The sequence below is a fragment of the Nasonia vitripennis genome, chromosome 1 (genome assembly GCF_009193385.2).
Source record: "Nasonia vitripennis strain AsymCx chromosome 1, Nvit_psr_1.1, whole genome shotgun sequence".
Lineage (NCBI taxonomy): Eukaryota > Metazoa > Arthropoda > Insecta > Hymenoptera > Pteromalidae > Nasonia > Nasonia vitripennis.
This window is the reverse complement of record NC_045757.1, coordinates 30,500,293-30,515,217: the sequence shown is the minus strand read 5'-3', so window position 1 is coordinate 30,515,217 and position 14,925 is coordinate 30,500,293. Positions and strand designations below refer to the sequence as shown.

The window sequence follows — 14,925 nt, the reverse complement described above, 5'->3', positions numbered from 1 at the left end:
ACTCTCAGCTAGAGCTTATCGCAACCTGCACACTATAGCCAGGCCAAACGAGTAATCGCCGGGGTCCGCTCGACTTGGCCAGGCCCCATGCGTCATCTTCGCGTCTAACAAGATCAGAACGTCGGGAGCAGGTTTGAGCCTTAGGTGCAGCACAGCTACTCTATACATTTACGCGTACCGCGCGCGGCTATTAACAACGGCTGCGGTATAGTGTATTCCAGCTAGTGCAAGTGTTGTGCGAGCGTTAACAAGACGAAACTCGAGAGCGTAATGGCCAAGAGGCTGGGAATATCTTAATAAATTTTGACGTATCTGCCCTCTCGCCTATTATAGATCGATGCTGTGTAATACTAGTGGAGGGGGCAATTGATTTTATGCTTTCGATCGTCGTATACTTTTTCGAACTGAATCTACAGCACTCGCAAAGTGTGACCTAATCATGGTTATAAGGAAGGACGGTATGATTTAATGCGGTGCAAAAGGTTTTATCGCCTTTCAGATCTGCAGCAGTCGTAAACAGCCGACAAAGGAGATTCGCATCTGCACTTGGAGAATAAGTCAGGCGGATAAGGAGGATTCGGTCGCACTTGCAGGATCCTCGTTATAATTAACTCGTAATTAATTTCTCTGAGTTTGCTTCGTTCGAAGCGCGACAATCGAGAGGACTTTTATTTATAGAGGCGAATGATGCTCGTGAACCATCCGGATAGGTTAACTATAAATATGAGATGATGACAACATTAATGTGTGATCTCTGAAATGTAATGTAAAGGGATTGGACGCGATTAATGATTTTAAAGCGTTAGGTCGAAAAGCGTAATAACGCCTCGAACACTACAATGATATTTCGAAGGTAAAAGACATAACTATCATTTTTTTTTTATTAATCTTTCAATACTTGTAATAAAAAAAACGTCGAGTTATTACCATCAGCGCTAACACACTCGTTTTCCGCATCATTCTCGAACCACGTGTCAATGTTTATTATATGCTTATCGATCCTCCTCGTGACATTCACTCATCGAATAATCCGCAAGCGCACATCGACATCCCCAAAAGCCCCACGACCCTCGTATAAGCGTATAAGTACACCCACGCAAAACTGCCTCGCAGCTCAGCTAACTAGAGCGTCGTCGACGCAGGGCCGCGGCGAATGCGGCTGTTCCGCATATAATCAGCGAAGCATCCGCGCGACGCATGCAGGAACTAAAGGCGCGCGGTACACGCAGCTGTTGCAAGCTATATATAGCTCACCTGCACGAGGCTCATCGATCCACGGCCATGTGTGAAATAACTCGAATAACGGGACTGGGCTACTTCAAATAATCCGCAGGGCAAACGCCACCGCCGCCGCCGCCGACGACGACGTCGACGAGCCTTAGCTGCGTAGCTGCGCACGTATACACGGAACTGCCTCGGGCAAGTTTTATGAACTTTGAATGCAACGAGTCGGCCAGGGGGGGGGGGGCGCTTGGATGTTTTCTCGAGAGCGAGGGATGGGATCGCATTTTTTACGGTACAATTTTCAAATAATCTCGTATACCGAAGATAAGTTATATGCATGTCGCGCATTTCCATAGAGTGTAACAAAGCGTCACGCAGATTTCGATTACCTCATTGACGAATAAGCCCCCTTTTCCATGCATACCATATGAGAGACTCGTGACGCGCGAGTTACATGTGCCGCGCGCGGCGTCAGGCGAATCGCAAAAAGGATATCCATTCGTCTCGGCCGTGCGGATGACGGAGAGAGAGAGAGAGAGACGCGTCGAATCTCTCATTCACGACATGACTCTCTTTCAACTCCGGGATTCTGTAATTCCGGCGATTTTTTTTCTCCTCCTCCTCTGCCCGCTGCTATCGCGCGCATAATGCATAATGATCACTCGAATGTGATATTTCAAAGGATTCGTTCGGAATTCCGCGCGAAAAGGGAATTCTTAATGTATAACGGAGAGGCCGATCGATTGATTATAGCTCTAACGAATAAACAAAAAACCCTCGATATTCCATCGAGCCCCAAGTATATAAACTGCAGCGGCACTTTCGGAAAAGCGTCTCGTAAAAACCCGCTATAGCAGCTCCGGGCGGAAAACAAACGCTCGCGATAATACTCCCTTTTTTGGCTTTTTCTCGCTCTCCAACGGCGCAGGCAGCTACTACAACGCGCGCGTACAGCGAGAGCCAGAGCTGTAGTCTCGACTCCCATAAATATGTCGTCAGCTAGCGGTAAACAGGCATATGAAATCGCTACACGAGCTCCAGCGTGTGTGTGTGTGTCGCTAAGGATGTATTGTGTGAGAGAGAGAGAGAGAGAGAGAGGGAGAGGGATAAAGCCCGGAAAATTTATCGCTCTGCCGGAGGCGTGTGCGGCCATCCCTTATGTGCGCGCTAGCTATGCGCGCGGTGTGTAAGTGAGTGCTAGTACTGCTCCTCCTTCCGCTTTGCATACGAATATAAGAAAAGGGATGTATGGGGGTATAGAGTCCTGGGACTCGTGACTACTGCTGTCTGGTATAAAGATCTGCTTTCAGGAGTAGATTGAAAATATTAATCATCGCATGAGGTTGCAAAAATATCTTGTATATTATATTTACATATAGTTTAATCGCATCTATTACATATTACGCGCTCGCACGCGCGAATGAAAATTATTTATCATCGTCGATCATGTCACGCATGCCGAAGATTTTATATCTCTCGAATTACGTAATGAATATTTGTTTATGCATATACGTATATAGCCAGCTCAGATTCCGATCATGTCAGACATCAAGATCGATATCGAGCTTCCGCTCGAAACCAGTCATCCGTACCCTCGCAATATCTCTAGCAGCGAACGAGGTTCGGATAATTGCACCTCATCTGCACCTTGTCGAAGAATTGGCCCTTGGAACAGTTGAGCTCGTGGCTGTCGAAGCCGCCCGACGCGTTCTGGACGCAGACGTAGAAGACCGAGCATTTCTTGGGATGAGAGACGAAGCCCGTCGTCCGGCATTTCACCTCGGCGTCCGGAGCTTTCGTCGTGGCAGACGTGGGCGGCAGAGGCGCACCACCGTGCAGCACGTGGTTCAGGGTCTTCAGAAGCGGATTCTTCTCGCCGCAGATGCCTTTGAAGTCGTCGGTCTCGATACTCCAGGCCATCACACCGCCTAGTCCCAGTCTGTTGATGAACTCGGCCTTCTCTTGGACGGACCTGGCGGAGAAGAGATGTATTTATGTATTTATGTATTTATGTATTTATGTATTTATAAAATTAGGACAGCCGTTATCGGCAACGTGAATCAATCGCTCTTTCTAAGCGACGACGCGCGCTTATCTAAGCCCCGCGATTAATCAGAAATTCGGCTGAAACCTATCGCGGCTCAGGAACGCGATAAGGCACGACCGCGACACACACCACAAAACTAAATCCCTCGAGCTATAATTACGCCTGACTCACCTGGGGTTTTCATAGCCGACCCACTGGTCGCCTTTCACGGCGTAAGGCACGCGCTGTTCCTCCTGCCACGTCTCCTTCCAGTCCTGATCCTCGCAGATCTCGTTGTAGCCCAGAGTGCCGGCCTGTCGGGTGTAAGGACCTGCTCTACCGGGAGCGGTTGCTGGGGCTCCGATTCCGGTTTGGCTCTGGTCGTCCAGACTGAAGCTTCGCCCGTAGAAGGGTATGCCGAGAATGAGCTTCTCCGGTGCAGCGCCTTGCGAGATCCACCAGTTGATCGAGGCGTTCTGTTTTTTTCGGCAAAAACAGAACGAAGATATTTGGAGTTTAGAGACAATGAAGGTGCGATAACGATTTCTTTCGTTCGTCTTTAATTAATTTTTAACGATTGTACAGGTTGTATAAGTTGACAAATTGACAAATTAACTTACCACATTGAGAAGCCTCTGGTCTCCCCTCTCCCAGGAGCCCGCGTACAGTGGCGCATTGACACCGGTCGTCTTATCCCAAAGACCGTGCAGGTCATAGGCCATCAGATTGACAAGGTCCAGATACTTGACAACTTCCGGAACGATGTACGACTTGCTAGCCGAGGACTGTGCAGCTGCGAGGGCAGCCGACAGCAGCAAGCCCTCCTCGTCGAACCTCTTCCTCAGCTCCTTCAGCAGCAGCACGTAGTTCTCCCTGTCCTTGAGAGAACCGCCTCGTTGATTCGGATACTCCCAGTCGAAGTCCAAACCGTCGAAGCCGTACTTCCTGACGAACGTCGCGGCCGACTCGACGAAGGTGGCACGAAGCGCCGGGTCAGCGGCGACCTTCGAGTACGTTACCGATCCCTCGTTCCAACCGCCGATCGCCACGAGGGTCCTGGTTCGCGGATTGCCGTTGCGCAGCTGATTGAACTTGTTGTAGCCGTCCCGACCACCGGCGTCCGGCAGGTCAGCCCACTTGTCCAGGATGTTGATCGTGCCGTCGGCGTTGAGGCCCACGAACGTGTAGATCAAGTGAGTGCAGAGCGACGCGTCGATCTCGTTCTCGATGCTGATCTCGCCGTTGCCCGGACGGTAGACGGCCCAGCTGCCGAAGTAGCATACTATCTTTTCTGCAGGAGGGAAAAATGTCAGCGGATTATTTTTTGCTAGCAGGTCCTATATATATATATATATATATATATATATATATATATATATATATATACTCACTTTGTTCCGCGGCACAAGCGCAAGCCACCAGGGCCGCGAGAGTCCAAAAAACAGCGACTCGCATGTCCGCGCGCTGAGTGTGTAGCACGTAGCGAGCTATTGTCAAACTGAAGCTCGCGCCAATAAATCGAGAGTCTTAATGGACTACGTTTGTCTTCTTATATGAAAAGATAGCGGGCGATAAGACCCTTGAGCTTATCGCGCTCTTCTGACTATGCGCCGATCGACTGATGATGATGAGTCGATGAACTGATCGAATTTTTAGAATGGAACAATTATGTTCGTTCCCTGTAGGTGTGTTACACTTTTCCAATAATCCGATTCCTATTCTCGTTTTACGTCGTTTTTACAGGCTTTACGCGGATAAGAGATTAGATAAGTTCAATCCCGCAATCCCGCACGCCTGAATTCTTATTCTCGCGTTTTTTTTCTCGTGTTTATAAAGTGTTGTTAGCCAGAAACGTAACAGGAAATTACAAACTATTTGCGAGGCTACTGGCAGATGTACTTATTGACAGTCGGATTCCTTTGTCTCGTTCTTCTAATCGAGAGAAAATATCAATAAGGGAAGCACGTACGTACACGTAAATTGAATAAACTGGGTCGCTTGTAAAAAGGAAATACCCCTTCGTAACGTTGATCGACTTCGCAGAAATAGGTGAATAATAAGCGGGATTTGTGTGGATTATTGCATATTATACCGATTGATTAAACGTCTCACCGGAGCTTATCTTGATTTAGGAAAATTTTCTTTGTCGCAACCTCCTAAATTTAAAACTTATTAAAAATTAAGCCGATCTGATAATGAGGCACGTTTTTTTTTCAAGTCTTAGTCACGATAATTAAATTGTGAATTGAACACGAGCTTGTATTTCGCCCTTTGCCCTGTTTCATCATGAGAAGCAACCGACATTAAAATTCCAATCCACAACATCCTATCGGTCAAATGATACTCGATCACGTGCTATATGTTATTTATTGACTTCTATTGTTAATAGTCAATAATGCATAATCTCTGTCTGCACGATAATTGACGCACGAATTAAGTAAGAAAATGCATATTACAAAAACCGTATTGATAATATCACATCGACATTCCGATGAAAATACGTGCTTCACTCTTCAGTTAAGGGGCGAAGGATATTGAAAAATTTCATTAATTTATACTGCGTTTGTTGCGTGAATTTACATTTTTATTAAAATATTCAATTAAAACACTTGGCGTATACGAAGAATCAAGTTTATCACGCACATTCTTCGTAATTAAAACTAAAGCTGCCTCCCAAAATTGACAGATATCAGAGCATATCTCTAAAAAATCGACCGGCACACGTAAGTACGCTCTGTGCAAAGTATCGGCTGGGAATTAACGATTCTCGCGAATCGACAAACGGCCCAGTAGCCAAAGCGTCCGGGGAAATTATCGCCAGCCGGGGGAGAAAAAATGAACGCTGCCCACTATACGCCTCTGCGTACTACGGTTGCAGTGGCACAGGCGCGTAAATGAAATTTGATAGTAGTGCTATCAAATTTCGCCGAAGAAGGAGGAGGAGGTGGAAACTCTCAGCGTATACGTTATTTTTCGATTTCACGCAGCGCTACTATGCAAGCGACTAAGTACTGTTTGAAGATTTGCTTATTCCGATATTGAAAGGACTGATTAATTGCGACGAATCCGACATGCACAGAAAGTCAAAATTATGCCGCAGCAGCAACGAAAATGTTCAACGCTCCCGCGAATAATTTCACGTGCAAATAAATTCAAAGCCACTCCACACACACACACGCGCGAGCGCGAGGACAGATGCCACAAAATCCGAAAATTCCCATCTCTTGCGCGGCCACGCGCTCGGCGTTGTTTTTCATTCGCACGCGAAAATAATACCCAAAACGCGCGGGCATTTCGAATTAAATGCACTGGACTCGTCGTCGGCCGTTGCCCTCTCGGTTCGCCTGCTCAGCCCTTCCAAGCGTGCACCAGTCGATTTTCGATCGGCTCAAGTGGAAAATTCAATGAAACTACTCCCCCCCCCCCCTGTGTACATGCATCGCTCGCGAAATTCGTCGGTGTAACGCGGGCTATAACGTGTGGAATGCGCAAAGCCGATGAAACCGAAAGGTTTCGGATGATTAATCGGATTTCGCTGGCCCGGCAGCGTATTTGCGGGTGCGTGTGGTGGAGGGTGAGGATATAATGGGCGCATTGTCGAATTGCTGTGCTGCGATGCTGCTTCCTTTTGATCCATTCGATATACTTGATCGTCGGGCTGCTCTTTGGTTTGAATATGGATTCGAGGGCCGAAACATTGGTCGGCTTGTTCGTGTATAGGGAGGAGTTATTGAAAAGTGACGAGAGTGAGGTAGCACTAAAGAGTATCAAATTAAGAAAAACAATCAAAAACTGATGTGCTTTTCGTGATGAAGTAGTTACAGCATGAGCAGCTCGTGTTAGGGTTGAGAAGGCAGGTTTTCCATAGGTTGCACACCGCTATATCTAGACTCGGCGCGTGAATTATGATGAGGGTTGTGGGTAAGCGCATGTGCGCCACCTAGCTTTGTTATAAAGTGTCTGAATCTCATCCTTCTTCATCACAAAAGTTTGTTTTCGAATTCAGAAAAAGTACAATATAATATTCAGAACTCAAGGAATCGAATGAAGTTCAGTAGATTTGAAATTCAATTAATATGCGTAACTATTTTTATATACAGCAATCAATCAGTTGTATCTGATGGATGACTATAACTGTGATCTTCCGTTTCTACAGCTAACAGTTCTCCACCTGTTGTTATCTCAGGTGAGTAAGGCAGAGCTCTGCGTTACGATAGCTCGGCATTCAGGGCTGGTTACCAACAAACGCAACTCCTACCGCATACCTTGATCGGTTGCAGATCACCAAGACTACAATTGGTGAAAGTAGTAATAAATAAAAACAATCGACAACATTGTGTATTTTATGCAAAGCCATCATTATTTATTAAAAATTTACTCTTTTTGCAAAAACTTTACTATGTATAAACATTACAAGTCGGAATTGTAACAAACTTGTATAATTTATGATTTGTTATTTTTATTGCAAGCGGTTTCGACAGAAGGTAGCTATTGTAAGGAAATGTAATTCGTAATGCATCGCAGAGGACACAATGTGATATCGCATACAGAATAGTCGTCGTCGCTGGATCGTCGACACCATATACGCGTCGCACACCGATAAATCGTGTCGTCGCTCTCACAAAGGCACGAATTATAAAAATGCTATTTGAGATTGCATGCTTATTAATCATGCAGTCGCGGATAATCTGTAATTATTTACAATGCGTGTCTGTGTGTGTGCGCGCGCGCGCGCGTGTGTGTGTGTGTGTGTGGATGTATGCGTCTGTTTCAAGAGGAGTTAAATATCGATAGATCTTTACGATTACTTTTACGAGCTAAATTTTTTTAACTTTTTAAAATTCATCCTTCTCTCTTTCACCCGTGTAGTGTTCGACATCTCTTTTTTTCCCGCAAATCTCCGATCTTTCTTCGTCGCCCCGAAAAGAAGAAATACACGCTCCAGAGCACCATTGTTTCGTTGAATCGTTATTTACAATATTTTGCATCTCTCCGTAGTGTCGCGCTGATAGACTTATTACAAAAAAAAGAACATTACACAGAGAAATATAAGAATTATACGATGACAGAAAAAAAAAAGACTATTCGCCATCCCGCTTCGCAGGCGTCAGGAAACGAGGAACAGAGATTGACTATTTATATTGCAAAATTATATGCCTGGCATTTCAGTCTTTAACGTGCAGCTCGCACAATACTTCTTTTTTCTTACTTTTTTCGCGCTCTTCCTGTAATTAAAAACCACCGTCCACTGTTACACTCCGAATAGGATTAAGTACACAGAGGCAAAAGAAAGGTAGATCGTTCGTACATATTATAATATCGCGACTGCTTTCTCGCGCGGACTTTTACGGATATCGTTAAATGCTGGTGTACATTGTAAAGCTACTGCACGGCAATCCGTCGCGAGGCTTTTGCGGGAAAAATGGTAAATGTCTCATTACCATAGACAAAAGCTTGCGAGGATCTCTTTGCACGTACATACGTTAAAAATCTCGTCTCCGGCGCAGGACGATGTCTATCGCCCGTGTAGTCGTCTGAGAGAGGTTTCTCTGTTTTTTTTTCAGATTGTTTAAAAAAAAGCAGAAAAAAGTTTCGATTACTGCAGCCGATAAATAAAAGAATAATATCAAGATTCTAGACTCTTCGCGGAGAGTGTGAAAAAGAAAAAGATAACATCGATCGAACTCTCAAACCATGGCATAGAATTTTGTCAAAACTGATTCGGGGAAGCTCGAAGAAAATTTTCAAAATTCCAAGCGTTCTCCTAATGCATATATAATATAGATTACAAATATACCTATAACATAATATATTCACAGAGTAAATAAGATCACAAGCGTCTACGGAATCCCTAGGATATCCGGGTTAAAACATAATACACACTCGCTGCGTGGCTATGCTTATGTGTAAAAACTCTCTAACTATCGATTAAAAAAAAATTGTGTTCTATTTACAAGCGTCGTTCGTATTTTGCACGTCTCCTTAACGAATGCTTATTCGTATCACAAGTACAACATCTATCATACGTTTGCCTTTTGTTCTTCTACGCTGCGCAGGATCGACCATCGCGTACGCAAAGACAAAAGTATCATTCAGAGCGAAAGTAAAAAATTAAGGGATGTGCGATCCATCCTGTACAACGTCGCGGCGATACGTCAAGCTAATTTAATTTTTTTTTTTCAATAAGTGTATCAAACTATTGCACTGCGCGATTATGCATACCCCGTTCTCGTTAGTTATTCATGCATCGAATATACCATAGCGTTAGAGAATACATATTTAACAATAATTTTCCGAAAGAGAAGTCGTACAAAAGAAAAAAAAGCAATCTTTAATTTATACGAATTACCGTAGTCGTCCCTCTCTTTTCAACCGCGTCTCACGTATGTACACTTATTACCAATAATTCCTAAATTACACAGTACAAGTTTGCTAAATATACAAGTGCATAAAAGGCATGTTTCTCCTCATATCCCTGTTCGTATCGCCGTTTGCTGATCCGTATCTCCGTAGTGACACATCACTCCTATAACAACATCGTTTGAACGACGCACAAGATACTCGAATATAGGACTAGGCACTCAAGGTCTCCGGTTGGACCTGCACATGATCAGGGTATCGTGGATGTCCGGGCTTGTTTTCTATACTCTTTAAATCGAGAATACTTTGGGATTCGGCCTATTAGACACGGCGGGGTTATGAAGGTAGGTGATAAAACCGCTGGTAACGACAACTCCTCGTGCGTGTCTTAGAGGTCGATGGCTTCCTTGAGGGCGGCCAGCTGTTCCTCGCCGAGCTTCACCTTATCCTGGATCTCCCTACCGTCGACGATAAGCTTGGCCTTCATGTTGATGAAGTGCTGGTAGTCGGCGAACTCCTCGTCGCTCAGGTACTTGGACAGTATGGCCGAGACGTTGACGCTGCGCCGGTCGATGTTGCCCTTGAGGATCTTCGCCTCCTCCAGTTGGTCCATCAGCTTGTCACGCTTCGACTCGAGTATTTTCTGCGAATTCGAAGGAAATAATTGAGCATTCTAAGTCGTGACTTTGCAACGGAGTTATTGACCTGTCGCGCAGAAAGCTTGTAATCGCTGTTTTGAAAACATGCAATGTCGCGAATGACGCAGAATGTAGCGAGTGCTTGGACGATGGACGCGGAGAGAAAAGGAAAAAAAAATACACAAAGTTGTTTGAAGAGCCTTGTGTGCACACGCTCTCTTGTTGTAGACAAAACTATGCTAATAAAAATATTTTTATCGCGCGACGTCCGATTTAATTTCAAGCGTGTGTCAGCTGTTTGACCATCGGCGTCTTTGCACAATCTTACGTCAGTGGTGTGTGCGTAGCGGACACAAGGAGAAGCAAATACGATAATACTCGATTTTTATTTCAGCAAAGTCCATCTACGTTGTTTATTCTCAATTCGTTTAAACGAGATACACACACACACACACACACACCGGCTCGTTAACGATATTTATAAAGATCGGCACTGACTCACTCGCTGCACTGATTCACCGCGGGCGCAGGAAGCGATATAATCTGCTTGCGCATGTCTCGAGATTCAAAACGATTTTTAATCGCTATATACGTGAACATATACATGTCGCACGCACCAATCAGCGACTTATCTTTCCGATCGTTTCGAGATTTCACACTGCACGTAAACGCATTTTAATCAAGGCATCCACTTACCCTTTCCGGATGATCTGCAGGCATGCCGTAGAGCGCGTTCTCGGCCCTGGCGAGTCTGCCGCTGAGTCCGAGCAGCAGACTGGTGATCTTGCCGACCTCCTCGACGTGCAATCGGTACTTGGAAGCCTCGGCTGGCTTCGCGAGAGCCGCGATTCGCGCTTGAACTCGCGAGCCCAGAGCCTCGTTCACTTCGCCCTCCTCGCGAACCGCCTCCTGTTCAGCTCGAAGTACCACCAGCTTCTTGTCCAGTCGGATCATCAGCTCCTCCTGAGTAAAAATTTTATCCGATTAAATTTTTACTCTCGATCAGAATCAAGTAATAAACGAAGCTATTATACGTTACCTTCTTCTGGCGCAGGTCGAGGCTGTCGGGCGTCGTCGGTTTGATGGACGGCGTCGCCGGCGTCGTCGTGACCTGCTCGGCAACGACGTCCTGCGAGTACCTCGTTAGGAAGCGTGCTTTGCTCTCGGAAGTCGTGAAATAAACGGAGCTCGCCGAGAGCGGACTACTGCTGCTGCTGCTCGAGGAGTCGGGCGCCGAGGGCGTCACCGGCGTCGACGGTATCGAGTCGATCCTGAAAGAGCAAAGTTGGGCTTCGTTATTATACGTCTATCCACTTTATACAATTAAAAGTTTTTTTTTTTAAACACGGCTGCACGAGCTCTTTACAAGGGCTAATAATAATCGCGGGCGAGGATATCGTGCAGAACTTTGATTTTGCAATTTAGCCTTATTTTCACTTTCGCGGGAGGAACAAACAGGCGCTGACTTTCTCTAGCGGCGCTGTGCGAACTTGTTATTCCAAGAGCCGACGTCGCTCGGATTAGCAAAGTCGGATTTACGGAGCGAGGAGGTTTCGTGACTATCTCGGATCTTTTTTGCACTTTTGCATAATTGCGGGTCTATAGGGTCTGTGGAATTCTATTGTGTCTGTTTTTCTCTTCGAAGAAGCCTTTGGAAAAATTACTCGAAATTTGAGGCTTTGCGCTAACCGCAACTGCTACTGCAGCTGTTGGGTATAGTGATTCGGTTTGGTAGCTTTTGGATGTGGTTTCGCATCTCGCGGTGTACGGAGTGGCAGTACAATGGCATTGTCTCGATTTACTTCTCCATTTGCCGAGGCATATTTTTCAGGATCGTGGGATTAACGGCTTAATTAACGTTACATATTGCCGTTGCGAGGCGTTTTCAAAAGAAATCCAGCTTTTCGAGGTGGTTTTGCATTCTAGAGACGCGGTGAACATCCATTGTCTCGGTTAGGCTTTTTCGTTCAAGAATTCACGACTCAATACTACGCTATATATACAGCTCGATACAAAGGAGCCGTTAACCTCGAATCTTTGTAAAAAAAATATTGCGCAATAGCGGCTGGAAAAGGGCAAAAAATCCGCTATCGACCAAACGCTTCCTATGTAGCAATATCTTCCAGAAACGCTAAAACCAGTCGATCATCACGCGAACCCTCTGGAAGAGAACAGCCGGCAATTACGAAAAATTGCACATGCAGATACTCCTCCTCACTACTCCTCTCTCGTATTTTGAAAACAAACTGTATAGGACATACCGCGAGTGTGCCAATGTACAATACACGGACTTGCAGTCGACGAGGAGCCGAGTTGCATGAGTCATGCTTCTCTCCGCGAGAAAGAGTATGAATCAATCGGCTAACAAACCCACGTTTCAAGGTGCGCATCAGCAGCGACACAGATAACGGTTTTTCGTCGCTATATAGGGGCCGACGTTGTTGATACAAGCGAAGGGAGGTGAGGGGGGGGGGCTTTATTTCGAAGAGTGTGCGTGTTGCGGGTGGATATTACGGCTGATGATTCCTCGAAGCTCTACTGTCGGAAGGATGATGTTGCGGTGTGGATTCGGTACTGTTGTTTTCACTTCTGCGGAGAGAGAGAAAGAGAGAGAGAGAGAGAGAGAGAGAGAGAGAGAGAGAGAGATCGCTTTTTGCCGGCTCACCGTCGAGAGGAAATTATCGCGGTGAAGTTCTTTTTCGAAACGATTTTTATTTTTGCTCGAAGATCGAGTGGATGAAAAGATACAGAGGCTAAATCTTAATCTCCACTGGCGCGAGCTAAGTGGCTGAATAGCGTATGATACTCTAACTGTGATGTGTATACGAGGAAATAGGTGCGAAGCCAATTTCACGGTAATTGAGCTTCTCGAGAGAGGATCGACGATTAGCCGGCGAGACTTTGGGTCGTACCGCCACGCGCGTATACAGTAATGAGGGTCTTATTATTGAAAGCGATGGAGCGAGTGAAATAAATGAATGAAAAATGTTCATCGTCGATATGGGATGTGTATGTATAATGAATTCGATGTACGTATATTATTATACCGCGCACCGCATGACTCTTTATCTCTTTCCAGAACACGAGTGTTTACCGATATCGACGGGAATCATTTTTAAATATTTTCGTGTACCGAACGTGTTTTTTCATTTAAAAATAATACACTACATCGTTATCCAGCATATCACGATCCGTGTAAAATTTAACAAACTAATCAGCGCCGGATGTTTCGAAGAATTAATTTGTTTATTGACTTACTCAGAAGGTTCCATGAACGACGCGCGAGCGTGTTACAATTTTAAAAGCGACTTTGATGCTTCGCGAAAAAAGACCGTTTCAAGAGTGTCTATCAGAAGCAGTAAAGCTATTCCCGGAGATAATCAGCGGAGTATGACGCGCGAAAGCGGAGAAAAATGTGCGTAGCAGAGCTTTCAGGGACTCTAGTATAGAGAAGATCAGCTGGATCTTGGAACTTTCCGAGCCAGATACTGCGCAAAGTTGGTGAAAAATGAAGATTGTCGCTGCCGCGATGTGTTGACACAGTAGCTCGATCATCCATATGTGGCAGCAAATTGAGGCCGATCAAACAATCGTACACGTGGCTTCGATGAAGTCGTTATTATAATTACCTATACATGGAGATCTGGCGTTGAACAGTAGTCGCCATGTTTTCGCGATAAGAATTATTAGTGAGTGAGATAAGAGTCGCATAGTCTCTAGCGTACAGCCAAGTGAACAACCTCCACCAGTAAACAGATGTTACAATCGAACCCTCCATATCTTACATGTCTCAGCTCGATCTCCTCCAGCCGGCCGAGGAGCGAAGAAAATGCACTGATCCTGCTCCTGCTCGATTAAGCCTCAAAAAATATCGCTCTCGATCCGCACGTGCAGCGACGCAAAACAAGACTGCGTATATAGCTCGCGCGTCGTATACACAGCCGGAGGAGAATGTGAAAGACTCGGTGCAGCATGAATGGCCGTTTCTAAGCTACTGGCGGCTGGCTTGGAGCTCTCGCATGTAACGCATATTCTCAGGCTCTATGGGCTCTCTCTCTCTCTCTCTCTCTCTCTCTCTCTCTCTCTCTCTCTCTCGCGAGCGCAACAATGGCGCGTGAAGGCGACTTACTCTCTTGACAACATCATTTATGGTTACGCTTGCGTAAGTATTAAAGCCTCCTGCACTTTCTCCTCGCGCCGAACGCGACGTCGATGTGTGTGTGGATTGCGAGCGCGCCAGTGCGTACGGGTGGTGGTTCCGTGTCAAGTGGTTGGAGGCGCGCAATGACGCGAGCGAAATCGGGAGGTGTCGATGATTTTTTAACGACTCGTCGATCGAAGAAAGAATCATCCTCGCGCAGCCTTGGAATCGATGTAAATAGGCCTCTCCTCGACGGCTTTGTTTACATACTCTCGCGAATGCAAATAAGCAGTCGACTTGCGACGACTTCTGTATTTCTCGAGAGCGCATAACATATACCGACGTCGTTAAATAGAAAACAGAATCGTCCCTATACATACCAAATGACTTTTATATACACATGTACTCTCGAAAGTGCCATCTCATCGTGCGAACGTGTAATAATAACGTGCATGGTCGGAACGAGATGACCCTAGACGCACAATCGGTCTCGAGTCTATGTCCCACTTGCAAAATAGCTCCGGTCCATATAAGCC

General features: G+C 45.7%; 2 protein-coding genes across 2 annotated transcripts in view; both read right to left on the bottom strand.

Annotated features, from left to right (window-relative positions):
- Positions 1-2,562: 2,562 nt before the first annotated feature.
- Positions 2,563-4,791, bottom strand: LOC100115410 (chitinase-3-like protein 1). Its single transcript, XM_001600090.6, has 4 exons — positions 4,642-4,791; positions 3,871-4,541; positions 3,443-3,726; positions 2,563-3,196 (listed from the first exon to the last, which is right to left on the bottom strand). Exons 1-4 carry the CDS (start codon positions 4,703-4,705, stop codon positions 2,830-2,832), a joined length of 1,386 nt encoding a protein of 461 aa, XP_001600140.2. The 5' UTR covers positions 4,706-4,791; the 3' UTR covers positions 2,563-2,829.
- A 2,798-nt stretch (positions 4,792-7,589) lies between these two features.
- Positions 7,590-14,925, bottom strand: part of LOC100115438 (protein Shroom) — an 82,995-nt gene continuing 75,659 nt past the window's right edge. Inside the window, exons 14-16 of the mRNA XM_008210029.4 lie at positions 11,288-11,519; positions 10,945-11,211; positions 7,590-10,253 (exon numbers count right to left, since the gene is read on the bottom strand). Coding sequence (XP_008208251.1) covers positions 9,999-10,253; positions 10,945-11,211; positions 11,288-11,519 — 754 coding nt within the window. The 3' untranslated portion in view covers positions 7,590-9,998. The remainder of the gene's footprint in view (positions 10,254-10,944; positions 11,212-11,287; positions 11,520-14,925) is intronic.